The sequence below is a fragment of the Moschus berezovskii genome, chromosome 15, assembly GCF_049115385.1.
Source record: "Moschus berezovskii isolate FMDL1 chromosome 15, NW_MosBer_1.0, whole genome shotgun sequence".
Classification (NCBI taxonomy): Eukaryota; Metazoa; Chordata; class Mammalia; order Artiodactyla; family Moschidae; genus Moschus; species Moschus berezovskii.
In genome coordinates this window covers 36631786-36647026 of record NC_142474.1, presented here as the reverse complement: position 1 = coordinate 36647026, position 15241 = coordinate 36631786, and the positions used below count along the sequence as shown (strand labels likewise).

At 36.7% G+C, this 15241-nt stretch overlaps 1 protein-coding gene across 3 annotated transcripts in view; it reads right to left on the bottom strand.

Moving 5' to 3' along the window:
• Window positions 1-1217: 1217 nt before the first annotated feature.
• GPCPD1 (glycerophosphocholine phosphodiesterase 1) overlaps window positions 1218-15241 on the bottom strand; it is a 67100-nt gene continuing 53076 nt past the window's right edge. For 2 of the 3 annotated variants that reach the window (XM_055431970.2, XM_055431972.2), the window contains 5 exons: window positions 13626-13691; window positions 11984-12120; window positions 11380-11515; window positions 10276-10436; window positions 1218-4641 (listed from right to left, as the gene is read on the bottom strand). In XM_055431970.2, coding sequence (XP_055287945.1) covers window positions 4452-4641; window positions 10276-10436; window positions 11380-11515; window positions 11984-12120; window positions 13626-13691 — 690 coding nt within the window. In that variant the 3' untranslated portion in view covers window positions 1218-4451. Of the gene's footprint in view, window positions 4642-8873; window positions 10437-11379; window positions 11516-11983; window positions 12121-13625; window positions 13692-15241 lie in introns of all 3 variants that reach the window. The other variant, XR_008686692.2, reaches the window with a different exon arrangement.

Sequence of the window (15241 nt, the reverse complement as noted above, 5' to 3'; positions counted from 1 at the left end):
TCCCATATGTATTTGTATTCTGAGGAAAAAGGCAGAGGTATGTTTGGATCAATTTAGTAGAGGACTAGACAAATTATTTCATTCATTGCCAAGTCGTGTCCAACTCTTTCATAACCCCATGGACTGTTGATGGGACTTCTTAGGCAAGAATACTGGAGTCAGTTGCCATTTCCTTCTCTAGATCTTCCCAACCCAAGGGCCAAACCTGCATCTCTCCTGCATTGCCAGGTGGACTCCCTACCACTGAGCCACCAGTGATTTATTATTCCTATACTAACATTACTTTCTTCATTATTTAAAAATTCATTTCACCTTTGTGTCATTTTCCTTAAAAATCATCAATAAACTTTATCTCCTACAAGGATGCAAGGCCTCTGACATTCCTAAATCCTTTTCCATTGCTGGGATGGCTCCACGATCCTCTCTGAACATACTACTACTTTGGCCTCTGAGTTTACAAAGGTTGTGCCCCAAACTGACCACCTCCCCATTCTGCAAGGGCTTGAGAGCCTCATGAAAACTTCGTTCCAATCCATGATCTCTCCTCCAATACATACTTGTGGATCTTAATCATATGCTTACTTTTAAAACATTTCAAATCCATTTCTCAATATATACCCACTAAGAGATTATTTTAATAAATTTCCACTCATGAACACCAAATAATACATTACTTCTAGCATGTATATTCTTTCTATCCCAAACGTACATGATCCAAACCTAAAACAGAGTAAATCACTTGTATTCAAATCTAAATGAATAGAACTCCACTGTCAACCTAGAGTACCAAGCCAGTGATAATGTGTGTGTGTGTGTGTGTGCGTGGGGTGGGGGAGAGGAATGCAGCCAGGGTGTGGAGTCAAGGAACAAAGGATAATGATGGTCCCTCAAGACTCACGAACACTGGCCCCACAGGTCATGCAAGTCCTACCCAAGGCAATACCTGATTCAGCCACCCACAGCAGGATATAGGTATACTGCCCTAGAAAGGGACAGGCCTGGGAGAAAACTACCTTATCTGCCACTCATTCCCATGACTGTCCCTCATTCAGCACGGAGAAAATTAGTTATGGTAACCCATAAACTAAGTGACCCCAAGAAACTGGGGGTGTTGAGAACTCCATGTTTAAACATGCCAACATACATGCACATGCATGCACACACACTCCAGACAACACGGCTGCACACCATACAAAAACATATATACTGTGAAACAGTCTGAGTTAGGAAACTAGGATTGTAGTCTCCACCATTTATTTATCTAGTTCATATCTAAGTATAGAACACTATGGTAGTGATAGAAATGCAAAGAAGTCCTTGCCCTTAAGGGGCTTACAATCTTATAAGGGAAATAGAACAGGCACATAAAAAATGGGACAAGAAAGCATATCCTAACAAATGCCACAAAAATTCAGAGGGCAGCATTGTTCAAGAACACGGGGCTAGGAGTCAGAAAGTCCAGTTCTAGTCCCAACCCAGTAAGTCAGTTAACTTGTCTGGGTTTACTACCCCAGTTGCAAAATTGTAAGATTTAGAGGCTGTCTGTACTTGTTTGCATCATGATTCTGATCAAAAGCAGAGGAATGGTTTTTGAGGAGGTGGCACCTGAGCTGAACGCAGAAGGAAGTCAAGGAAAGCGGTGCTGAGGTAGGCCTAAAAATGGGCTTCGGAGGGGAGAAGAAAGACAAATGTCACAAGGAGCAATGGGAGTGAGGTAAACAGGTGGTGGTGGCAGCCCTCAGGCACCACTGACACAGGAATGAACTGTGTTCCTCATATTTACAGTCAGTTACAGTACATAATTCCAGATAATGGAAAAAATCAAAGAATGGCAGCATTTTATCAAACATTTCACTCGATTTCCAAAAAATATAATTTAACATTATACTTCTACATTTAAAAGTGACATTAATAAACTATTCCAACTGCCAAAATGTAAACCAACTCACTGCCAAAATGTAAACCATCTCAAAGTTTACATTCTTAGTAAATTAAATCTCTTAACTCAAAAGTACATTTGATACAAATTGTATTATCCTCAAAATTCTAACACTTCTTTTCTACTATGTCCCCATGTACTATGGAAATAAAAATTTGTAAAACAAGGTCCCTACCCTTGAAGAGCCTGCAGCGTGGTGAGGCAAACATTAACTGTGTCTACCAAGAATGTACCATGATGCATGACATGACCAAGGAATGAACATTCGGCCATGGAGTAAAAAAAGGTGGATTCATCCCTTCCTAAGTTTTGGCAAGGGTGCTGCAGAGAGGTCGATGAAGGGCTAAAGGAGAAATGAGTGTGAGCAGGGAGAAAGTATCAGGGGCAGAAAAGGCTTCCAGGCAAGGCACATGGCTACAGACAGGGAGCAGTGTAGGAATACGGCATGGCAAGGGCCTAACACAGGCACAGTATAGCTAGAGCAGAGTGTATGGGGCAAAAGCTAGTGATATGGAAGCCAGGACTTAGTCCTATAAAAAGGGAAGCTACCGCTAGCTATGAGTTAATCATCTACTAACCCTGGTGTTTATAAGGTCAGGAGGAGACAGGATAAAGTGAGCAGTGAGGTTCTGTCCTTGTCATAAGCAGTGGCTGTAAGCTCTACTCAGCAAATCACACTGTTGAGGAAACTGACCCCTACATCACTTCCCTTCCTGTTCCTCTTCTTTCCATTCATGATCTGCAAGTCTTCAAAATGGAGCTGGAACTAAAAATGCACAAGGGAGGAGCAAACAAACAGGACTAGAAATACACGTATGGCTAATCAAGTTATCATAAAGTAATGGTAACTGTATTATACCAGGTCTGTAGATCAAAAAAAGTAATTCTTTTTCAGAGGTTTTCTAAAAGTGCCTAATTCACACCAAGTTAATTTCCACACAAAGTGTTGCAAAATCTCTTTCAACATGAGAAAAGTATATAAAATCCCTGAAGAAAACTCCATTTCCTAAACTATTTTCCATTAAATATCAGTGTTACAAACACAGTACCATAGGATTTTAAAGCCTATCTTAAGATCTGACCAAAACTGCATTACTCAGCTTAAAAAAGTAAAGATACAACATACAACCCAAGTTTTAGGTTCTCAGCTACTACCAGATCATATCAGTAATGAATAAACTGCCTACATGAAGTAAAAGCTATATGCAAATAAGCCATCCTTTCAGGGTGGACACTAAATTCCAATATCTCATAATAATAATAAAGGACCAATTCTACAAAAGTTACATCTTGAAATTTCATTTTATAATGAAGAAAATAAATCTGTGTATTTTATTTAACATTCACTCATAAATTAGTTATGCCAAAACAATCTGCTTCTAATGAAAGAAACCTTTATATATAATCCTAATAATACGCATATACATTTAGTAGAATCTTCTACATTTCTAAATAAGTTACATGCATGATATTCATTAACCAATAAAGAATACCAATGAGAATTCAGGACATTTATTTTTTGCACAGGGTTTTATCTACTGTACAACACACACATACATAAAACAAATCCACAAAGCAATGGTGTGTAATAGGTAGTGAGAGACACACTTAAGCATATTTAACATGCCTATAGACAACTGTTTTTCCTTTTTTTTTAGGCAACAAAATATTTTTTCAGTCCTTGACACCTTCTCACACTCACCTAGCACCACAGATGCAAGGACTTACAGTAAACATGTACAGTCTCATGCTTAAAACAGAAAGCATGCAATCAATAGAATTTATACATTATCATCTATTGTATGAAGTCCGCAATCCATACTTGTAATATTTTCTACATTAAGTTACCCTGCAGCTTTTTGGAATTTTAATATTTATGCAAAATAACTTCTGAAAGATTTATGAAATAAGTTTTCAAGGATCACCTTTAGGCTATTTACACAGGTATTGGTTTGGTTAAATGGGAAAATGGCAGCAGCCTCAAGGTTCATACTGAATGAAAATGGTGTGCATGTCAATTCATGTGAAAAATACATATACACACAGATGGCACAAAGGTTTGTGCAGTTGGAATCACCAGTGCAAATACATGCATTTGAGGTACTTATTTTTCCCATGGTCAGGTATAATTATGCATAGTCATGTTCTTCTGAGTGCTAAGTATTTCCGACCTGATCAAATAAAAAGCTGTAGTAAGTGTAAATATGAGATATTTATATAGTTAATTCCAAAATCCTATGTTTAACATTATACATTTACATATTTAGCTTAAAATATTTACCAACCAATAAATATTCTCATTGTAAAGAGATTGACTGGTAATTATACCTGGCCAAGTGATTTAAATAGCATACTTGAAATTCTAGCAAGAACTGTAATGAAATAGAAAATAACTTCATTATTGCTTCATTGGACTGAAAACCTAAAAGGCATAGATAAACCGTGCTTAGTGATGAAAAGTGAATACCCAGAATAGCGGTGCATGCCCCAAATGGTCTCCACCCAGTAAACGCTAAGCACTCTCCACATTATCAATGCCATTGGCATCCACATGAATGTCAGGCTCCCCACACAAAGATGAGGGAACAAAGCGGCTAACAGTGGGACACAAACAGCTCTTAAGCTCTGGTAATTCTTGCTTCAGGCGTTCCAACTGCTCCACTTGGAATATATTTGGCTGTTCAGGCATCCAATCATATATCCTATGATGAGACAAACACAAAACATAAAATAGGTAATTTTATGGCTTACTTAGGATCTGACAACGTACAGAATGCCTAGAACACCTATACTATGAAGTCTTTTCTTTAAAAGATATAAGCATCAGTTCTACTTAAAAATATTTCTCTTCTTCCAGTCTACTCACTGCCTTTTTGAAACCCTGAAGCAAAAGAGCTGATTATAAAATTGAATCAGAAAATGAAATCTGCAGCTTACTAGTGATTCTTCAAGTATCTTCTCTCCAAGTTTATCAATCAGCAATGCCTTATCTGACAGATGAGAAGTTACTACAAGGTAGAGTTGGAATTCATACCCAGTTCTGACTTCAAAGTACTAAAGATAAAGATGAAAAGGACTGCTTGGGACTTCCCTGGCAGTTCTGTAGTTAAGAACCCACATTTCCACTGCAGGGTACATGGGTTCCAGCCCTGGTTGGGGAACTAAGATCCCACATGCCACACGATGCAGCCTAAACATTAAGATTAAATTAATATTTAAAAAAAATAGGACTACTCACCAGTGTGAAAATTATGCTAAAGCTATGTAGTACTAACAGATGTATCTAAGCTGAGAGCCCCAAGTGCCAATGACAGTATTAGCTTTGTCCACCAGCACAGCAAGGAAGGCCTTTCACTGTTCAAATGTAGAAAACCAGACAATTTACATGAGGCACTAACTCTTTATGACATCAAGCCATTCAGCAGTGCTCACTCTTTGCAACACCACTGACTGTAGCCTGACAGGCTCCTCTGTCCATGGGATTTTCCAGGCAATAATACTGTCCTCCGGGTGATCTTCCCAACCCAGGGACCGAACCCAAATCTCCTGCGTCTCTCCTATTAGCAAGTGGATTCTCTACCACTGAGCCACCTGGGAAGCTGCTATGATATCAGAATAGGGAAAATTTTCTTAAACAAGATTTTTCAAGTATTGATTTTATGAAATGTTTCACTATTCCAACACAAAGACTTAATTAAAGGCATATATAAAATAATGAAAAGTGACCTCTGGATCAAGGTATCAGACTGAATAGAAGCATCTAAGTTCACTCCCTATATCCTGTTAGAAATAAAATAAGGGTATTGAGATAAAATTCACTAAATATGAGAAAAACCAAGAGACACAGCAACAAAATTTTGGAAGCTGGCAAACAGATGGGTAAGTAATAAAGTACTTCAGTTAGCAGAACAGAAAAGTCCAAACCACAAGCTAGTAGTTGAAAAATTGAAAAGGGTGAGTTAAAAGTAACCCAAACTCCTCCAGAACTGGGTGAAGGGAGGAAGGGGCTCAAAGATGGAGGATGGGGTGAAGGTTCCCTTCTATTTAAATCCCTGCTGTGGAGGCTGCCCCTGCCCTACTTGGTCCAGGTTGAATGAAGGAAAAGACTAGGTGAGAGAGTTTGAGGCATTTTATAAAATAGCCATCAGCATCAGGGAAATTAGAGATGGTACAAATCCAACAAATTCTAAATACAGAAACATGCCCTTCTTCACCCATCTCTCTTTCCTCACTTGACTCCAAGAAACTGAGAAGCCAGACTTGTATCCTCCAAGTACAATATATCAGAGAGTCTTCTACGAGGAACCTGATCAATCAAAAAGCAAAGTTTTTAATCTAATGACAGATGTATGACCAAAGGGGTCACACAGTGAGATTTCACAAGCCGTATTCATACACGCAAGAGTTTCCAACAAGCTTTTTAGATTCCAATTCCTTAACCAAGGATTTCTAACATGTAAGAATAGTAAGCAAAAGAGAAGAAAAAAAAATTTTGTAAGTGATCCTTAATGACTTCAGAGAAATAGTAATTTCATCAAATGAGAACAGAATTTTTAAAATACATATAGAAAAAAGAGCATTCAGAGGAAAAAAGACAGTTCTTGAAAATTAAAAGCACCAACAGCAGATACAAAAAACTCAACAGGATCAGTGAACACAAGGTTGGGGAAATCTTTGAAAGTAGAACAAAAAGACAAAGATATAAAATAGGAAAAAAGCTAAGAATTTAAATCTGGTCGAAGAGTATATAATATAAAAATGAAAGGATTTCTATAAAGAAAAATAAAAGGGATACCAAGGGTCTAGCACATGGGTAAAACCAGACCCACAAGACCATCTTTATGAAAATTCAGAACACCAGAGACAAAAGCGAAGATTCTCCACACTTCTGGAAAACAAACAAATCACATGTGAGGGAGTAGGAATCAACATGGTTTCACATTTCTTAAGAGCATAATGGAATTGTGAAGATAATGGAGAAATGCTTTTAAAAGTCTAAAGAAAAATGCTTTCTAACATGAATTTTATGCCCCAGCACTTCCAGACATGCAAGACTTCAGACTTTCCATCCTCCTTTCTCAAGAAGATGCTGAACTATGTGTTCGATAAAAATGACAGTAAAGCAAGAGGGAAAAAGATCTGGACTACAGGAAACAGGAGCTCTGACCTAAGAACTGTTGGTCAGCATGGCAGTTGTACCCAAAGAAGGCAAGCAATGTTACTGAAGAAGACTGAGTGGATGGACAGGCTTGCTGTGGGCTAGGACTCCCAAGAAAGCCCCTGACTATCCTACCAGCTTTGAAACCTACAGAATGCCCTGAACCATTTAACATTTGTTGATTCAGTTTCCACTCTACTTGACAGGTTTATTTTGGGCTGGCCTACTCCTGAGAACTCTTAGGAGGCTCCAGTGAGCACAGAACAAGCACAGAACAGCCCGCTCCATGTCCCCATATTCCTATTATACTTCCAATGCCTAATCCACAGACAAATGCCTTATGCTGAGCTAGAGACCCAGCGGGTCACAAAATTAGTCCAGAAAGTTAAGACTAGCATAGAAAAAGTGCAAGACAATAGCACAATCATTTAAAAAGCACACACACATAAATACTCAGAGACCATTATCTTTTTAACTTATTTAATAGTTTCAGGTACACTTGTAGATTACGTATCTACATGTGCACTAGGTTGCTATGTAAAATTCATTTGTAACTGGGTTTGGGGTCAACAGGTTTAAGTCATTGCCCTAAAGAAACTTATACACATACTGTAGACAACCTGGTCAACAATGTTTACAACAAACACTGTAACGCCAAACTTTGGCAACCACCTCAACATTCTCCAATAGTAGAATAAACTGTGGTAGAATCATAGAGCCATGAAAAGAAACAAAGCATAACATGCAACAAATGGGTTGACTTTAAGAATGTAACAAGTAGGGAAAGAGTACAAATAAAGTTTAAAGCCATGATAAACTAAATGTTATCATATTGTCTAGCAATAAAAATAAGAATTTAAAATTTTTTAAGAGAATAATCTGATAATCAGTTATATCTGAGGGAGGGGGTAAGGGAATAGAATTAGAGAGGGGCACACAAGGGCGTTCATGTCTAATAATAATGTTCTTTAAATGTGGGTTCTGTTACTGAATTCTTTTAAATCATTTGAGCAGGCACAGTATACAAAGAGGAGAAACACTGCTCAATTTACTGCATGAGGCGAGTATTATCCTCATGTCAAAATTAGACAATCATCTGATAAAGGTAAATTAAAGGCCATCTCAGTCATTACTACAAATGTAGAAATTCCAAGTATCAGCAAATTAAGCATAGCAGCTTGTATAATAAATCAGAAAACCATGATTAAATCTAAAATCTGTGTTAATGCCTTTGTAAAAACAGAACTGGTTTTTGATAAATTAAAACATCACAATTATCCCCCATGTAAAACGAAACAAAGGCTCTGAATCATTTAAATCTTCAATATATCTAAATTTGATAATGAAAAAAATAATAGCAATAAGCACCTTAAATACCATAAGAAACAGTTTAAAAAAAAATTTACACAGGAACTCAGGGACAATGAAAGAGAAAGGAAAGATTGCTAGGGTTTTCTTGGTTGCACCTCATTGCTTGCAGGATCTTAGCTGCCCAACCAGGAACTGAACCTAAGCCACTGGCAATGAAAGCACTAACTCCTAACAACAGAGTGTGAGGGAATTCCCAGGACTCTTAAGTTTTTATTATTAGTCTTGAACTATTTGAAGTACGTTCACACACACACACACAGAAGACACATATATATGTAGTTCATATATATAAGCATGGTTGATTATATATACATACACGTTAATACTTTGACTAAAATTTTTTTAAAAAGAAGAAAAAACTTCCAAGAATAATAAAAATTGACTCTAACCCAGTCCATATCTCACCTCTCATTGGGCCCAAGCAGAAGCCCAGTGCTGGGCTGCCTCAACATCCTCCACACACACCCTCAACACAGTCCTGCCCTGGTGCCTGCTCCCACCTCTGCCTAAAATGCAAAATCTGTCAGAGCAAATTTAACCACCACTACCCACGCTCAAATCTATCTCTTGCTTCCTCTTTAAAATTACTTTTGTTGCCCCTGTGCCAGGAAGCACTCACTTTCTTTTGGCCTTTTATATATATCACACAGTATCTTCCTGTTTTCCTTGCAAGGTCAGTGTTTGCTACAACCAAGTAGGGCCCTTTAGATGAAGGACCTGACTAAAATTTCTATACTCTATAACAGTTGTACATGGTATAATCTCACAATGTAATTTTCTTACCTGAAAATGTTTGCAATCATTCCTTCCTCCTCCTCAAAGAAATATTCCCTCAAAATTTGCTAAATAAAGCACTTCCATCATATTGCAATTTAAAAAACTTAACTTTCCTTTAATTAGATGGACATATCTAATAAAAAGAATCATTAATTATCAACTTAAAGAAATATTAACCAAATACTTTAAAAGGCAGGCATTATCCAGGTTGTAGTTTTAAGACAAGATTAATTCAGATAAAATAGTGGGGGTGGGGAAAGCTTTATTAAGCAAGTGATAAAAATTTATAGAATAAACAGTAATATGAACTAAATCCAAGGACTGTATTTTTTTTAAAGCAGGTCTGGTAACAAATTTTATCACTTACTTGATGTTGCTCAAGTATTAGTAAGCCCATTAAACCCCCTCAGCAAACCTTCTAACCCCAGATTTCTTGGCTGGATGGCATCACCGACTCGATGGACATGAGTTTGAGTGAACTCCAGGAGTTAGTGATGGAAGGGAGGCCTGGCGTGCTGGGATTCATGGGGTCGCAAAGAGTCGGTCACGAATGAGGGACTGAACTGAACTGAAGCAACCTTTTCATCTCTCAGAGGTCTTAGACTTACATTTTAAACAAACAGCTAATTTATTTAAAAGCAAATTATTTAAGCTATTGTATTGTTCAAAAATTTGGCAATACCAAAGTGAACAAAAACAGGCAAAGCCTTGCCTTCATGGAGGGAAAGGACTGACTTAGAGAAAAACATTTGGGGATGTACAAAGTATGAAAAGCCACAGAACTGGATGAGACCACCAAGAAAGTTGGTGCAGACAGAGAAGAGGGTTAGGGCAAACAGCCACCCCCACCTGCAAGATTAGTCAATATATCTAGGTTAGTGCCCAATCATCTGAATTTTTAACAAACTTCCCAAGTGACTGTAGTATACTCCAAAGTTTGAAAAAATTTCACTAACAAATAAATGTTAAGATATAATATTACTTTTCCTCTTCTAACAATCCATGAAAATTCTTCATAAAAAACAAATACCTATCATAAATTAGACCATTAACTCCAAATTCCTTTAATTTCTTTCTGTTTTCAGGATCGTTGGTATCATCGCCCCAGCAGAATATAACCAGTCCCTTAGCTTTTGCCTCTTGAATATAGGACGGATTTCTGAGCAGGTCTTCAGTATGCGCATTTATCCCCTAAAAGATGAAAAATAAGTTACTTACGAAAAAGTAACTTAGTAACTACAAACTCTAAATGGTCAAACTCTATATTAGTATTCTATAAAGTAGAATGAACAGGGAAAGAAAACGTTATAATTTTTTCTTACAATTTAATAAATCAAACCAGTTTACAATGTAACCATTTTAGATGATTCATAAAACCCACTCAGAACACTAAACTACAAAACATACTTAACCTAGGCTTGCAAGAAAATTTTTGTCAGTGGTGGTCATTTAACTGCTTTTCAGTCTGTAATTTAATATTCTCATTTTACGTAGAGCTATCTGCTCATTATACATAGGTCAAAATGAACCACTCAGATATTAAATTAATGTATAATTTTACTATGACCAACCTAGATAGCATATTAAAAAGCAGAGACATTACTTTGCCAACCAAGGTCCGACTAGTCAAGGCTATGGTTTTTCCAGTGGTCATGTATGGATGTGAGAGTTGGACTGTGAGGAAAGCTGATTGCTGAAGAATTCATGCTTTGAACTGTGGTGTTGGAGAAGACTCTTGAGAGTCCCCTCGACTGCAAGGAGATCCAACCAGTCCATTCTAAAGGAGATCAGTCCTGGGTATTCATTGGAAGGATTGATGCTAAAGCTGAAACTCCAATACTTTGGCCACCTCATCTGAAGAGTTGACTCACTGGAAAAGACTCTGATGCTGGGAGGGATTGGGGGTGGGAGGAGAAGGGGACAACAGAGAATGAGATGGCTGGGTGGCATCTCTGACTCAATGGACATGAGTTTGAGTGAACTCCGGGAGTTGGTGATAGACAGGGACGCCTGGCGTGCTGTGATTCATGGGGTCACAAAAAGTCGGACACGACTGAGCAACTGAAGTAAAATGAATTATTACTCTAAAACATTTTTCAAAAAACTAATATTAAAAAATTCAAGCATAACTTACCAGTAGATTTTCAAATTGTGCAAAGCTCATTGCAATGGGGGTTGTCCGAGATCTGAGGTCCATGAGTTCAGGGTAAATATCAGATTTCCCCTGAGTCAAAAATAATATGGGATATTTGTTCTGCTTTTGTCGAACCCTAAAACAAAGACAATTTAAAAAATATTTTTCACTGGGCAGATAACTGTAACATATTGCTTTGAAATTTGAGAAAATTCCAAAAATATAAAGAAAAAAAATTAAAGGCATACTCATTACAGAGGTATAACAAACACTAACACATACTGTCTTTAAGTTAAAAAAAAAAAGAAAAATTCAATTATTCTAGATAAGAGTTAAAATGCTCTCAGAAATGGGCAAAAAGAAAGCCCCCGAGGGATTACAATTCAGTAAGGAGGATTTTATATGTCTGTAAAATGAAACACAGGGTCTGAGGTGCTCCAACCCAGTGGTGTACAAGGCATCTCAGTAGAGAATATATAAAATGCAATACAGGAGACAAATCAAGGGTGAAGGCTGACAACTTCCTTACCTCCTACTGCAGTAATCCTACTCTAAATCCTAGCTATAGTCTAAGTATATAGGAGAAAAAACCTGAACTACTTACATTGTGCAAATATCTGCATCAAATGAAGAAAATACTATTCTCCTCTTTCCAGAATTTTCTAAGACAGTTTTCAAAATTATATCCAAAAACAGATTCATGTCAAAATATGTTGATAAGTTACCATCCCACATTCCATCCTATGGAAGAATAAGAAAACAAGTCATTAAATACCCTAGAATCACAGTACTAAGAAAAATTCTTGAGAATAGTCCAACTAGTATTTTACAGATAAGGAAAGCAAAGGCCTATGTGAATTATTATAATTAACTATAGACACTTACATACAAAGTGATTATAACATCAATTGACTTTTGCTTTAATAAAGTTTAACAAAATAAAAGCTAAAATTCTGGAAATGTTAAATCTACTGTGACTTTAAAATATTTTTATATAATCTTCATAAACTGTAAGTGGACAAAAAGACTCCACTTTATTTGTTAACTCACTAGCCAAAAATCCCTGGTATTTAAGAATTACCAGTTTAAAATCTCATTCTTGAGTCTTAGGCATATTAAGTACCCTCAAAAAATAATTTTCTAAATACAGCTAAAATACTAAGAGCCCTATTAATACCCAAATACTAAAAATTTAAAATATTAGTCATTACAGTTAATCTAAAAGCTCTGAAAACTAAAAATCAAGTACTAAGAAAAACATGTTAGCCAGGACCAGCTTATCATAAATAGCGATGTAAAAGACATGCTTTGAGGACAGTTTTGATCATTCTGACCAAAACAAATACCAGGATTGCCTGGATTAACTACTTCCAATGTCCCCCACCCCAACCAGCACTCTTAGCATGCAGTCCCATCTGATACATCCAAGAGTTAGTTGTTTTCCTGGAGTAGAACATTACTAGGCTCCACAAAGTCTAGGCTTTTTTTCACCATTTAAGCACAGAAAATGTCTGGCCCATAGCAGCTTTTCAATAAATAATTCTTTATTGAACAAAAGAATGACTAAATTTTAGATACGTGTGCAGAAATTTCTTGTCCTAATTAATTACTACTAGCTATTGCCACTTAACAGAAAACTGCTTTGACAATTATTTAAGGTATATATTGAGATGGGGTAAAAAAAAAAAACAAAACTAATCAGTTACAAAGTTCTGACTGGTTAGATTTCTCACTGTTCCTTTTACAAGTCCCAGAAATTGTCCATATTACTGTGCCCATGAGAGGCATGTAAATTGGAATTTCTACTATAATGTAATCATAACTGGGCTTCATCATAACTGATAGCTCAGTTGATAAAGAATCTGCCTCCAATGCAGAAGATCCCGGTTCAATTCCTGGGTCGGGAAGATCCACTGGAGAAGGGACAGGCTACCCACTCCAGTATTCTTAGGCTTCCCTGGTAGCTCAGCTGGTAAAGAATCTGCCTGCAATCCGGGAGACCGGGTTCAGTCCTGGGGTTGGGAAGATTCCCTGGAGATGGGAAAGGCTATCCACTTCATAACTACTTTTAAGAACTCAAATCAGTGTAAATTATGCTTTATTTAAAAGGTCTAACAAGCACTGTGCCTGTGGAAGAAGCCATAAAATTTCAGTTTCACTTATTCCACTAAAACAAAGAGATAAGAATCAATGCATTTAAAGAAACAAGAGGGAGGAAAGAATGGGTCACATGGAGAATGGCTTACCCTTTGTTGGCAGATCCATTTAATTTCTATGTTAAACCCTACATCTTCTGGCAAAGATTCTAAAACCTAGAGTTGAGTTTGTTGGTGGTAAATTTTGTTTCATTTTTGGTGAGATGAATGGTAGAAGAAGAAGGAAAAAAAGAAAAACAAATTTATCACAATAAGCAATCTGTAAGAAAACATATCACTAGTAAGGATAAAGCGCTCTGTGCCGTTGGTAAAAAACCACTACCTTTGTTATACTCAAACTGACAACCTGGATAACGATTAAACTGAATAAGAAAATCAAAACAAATTAAATAGCAAAGACGGTGGTCTTCAGCATGTGATAACTGATTACTACTAACCATTGAGATGATCCTAACCTAAAATCCTTTTCACCATTACTACTGAACAACTAAAGTGAGCAGTAATAACAGACAAGCAGCCTCATAAATTTTAAAAGACATCTGTCATAGTTTCTGAATCGCATCCAGGCATGTCAATCTACTAAGATATAGTTATACAAAAAAACACAATTTCTAGCTTGTTTTGAAGGTGGTGATACTTAATTTGTACCATAGTGATAACTCCCTGGAAAGATGTTATCTCCAAAGTTAAAGAGGCTCATAAATAAAAAAATCTTTATTTACATACATAACAGAGTATCAATTTATCTAAATTATCTAGACACTATGCAGTAATACCACTTGGCCAGCATAACTAGAAAATATAATCTAAAATATGAAGCATGAGACTTCCCTGGTGGTCCAGTGGTTAAGAATCTGCCTTACAATGCAGGGGATTTGAGTTCAATTGCTGGTCAAGAAACTAACTTCCCACATGCCATGGAGCAACTGGAGAACTACTGAGCCTCCATACTCTACAGTTATTAGAGAAGCCTGCACACCTCAATAAAATGCCCCTGTGGTGCAATTTGAGAAAGCCCATGGGATGCAATGAAAACCCAGCACAGCCAAATTTTTTTTTTTAAATAAAATAAAATATGTAGCTTTTTTATTAACCTACAAGCAGCTGGTTTGTTTATTCAAACACCAATTTGCTTTGTCAAATGCTCAAGCATGCTAAAGCAGAAAATGAATTTAGAACAATTTATTTCAAAGTTTAGAAATCACTTAACATGGATAGTACATACGGTATTTAATTTTATAACAGCAAGTAAAAGAATACTAACAGAATAAGAATATAGCCTGGAATTCTGGTGTCCTTGGATATAGCCCCGGTCTACATTAACCAGCTGCATGAAAAGTACAATACCTAAAACAAGCTGTACTCAATCTCCTGTGGGGTTTTTTTACTTTGTTCTCTGGGGTTTTTCACTTTGTTTAGCCTTACTTAATATATCTGCCATATTTTTACTGGACTAATGCACAATCAGAAAAGGACAACCCTTTGAAACACAGTTTTTTAAAAATCTGTTTTTCTGTTCTATGAAATCATGTCCAGAAATCATGAAATTTCTAAGAAACAAATGACTTCATAATTTTGTACTACAAGGAATGACTTAGCTAGACTTCATAAATATCTGAAAAATTATTCAAACCATGACCTAAAGGCACTAGGACAATGACTATTATAAGGATTCTCTTATAGCATCCCTTTTAGAGGGTAAATAA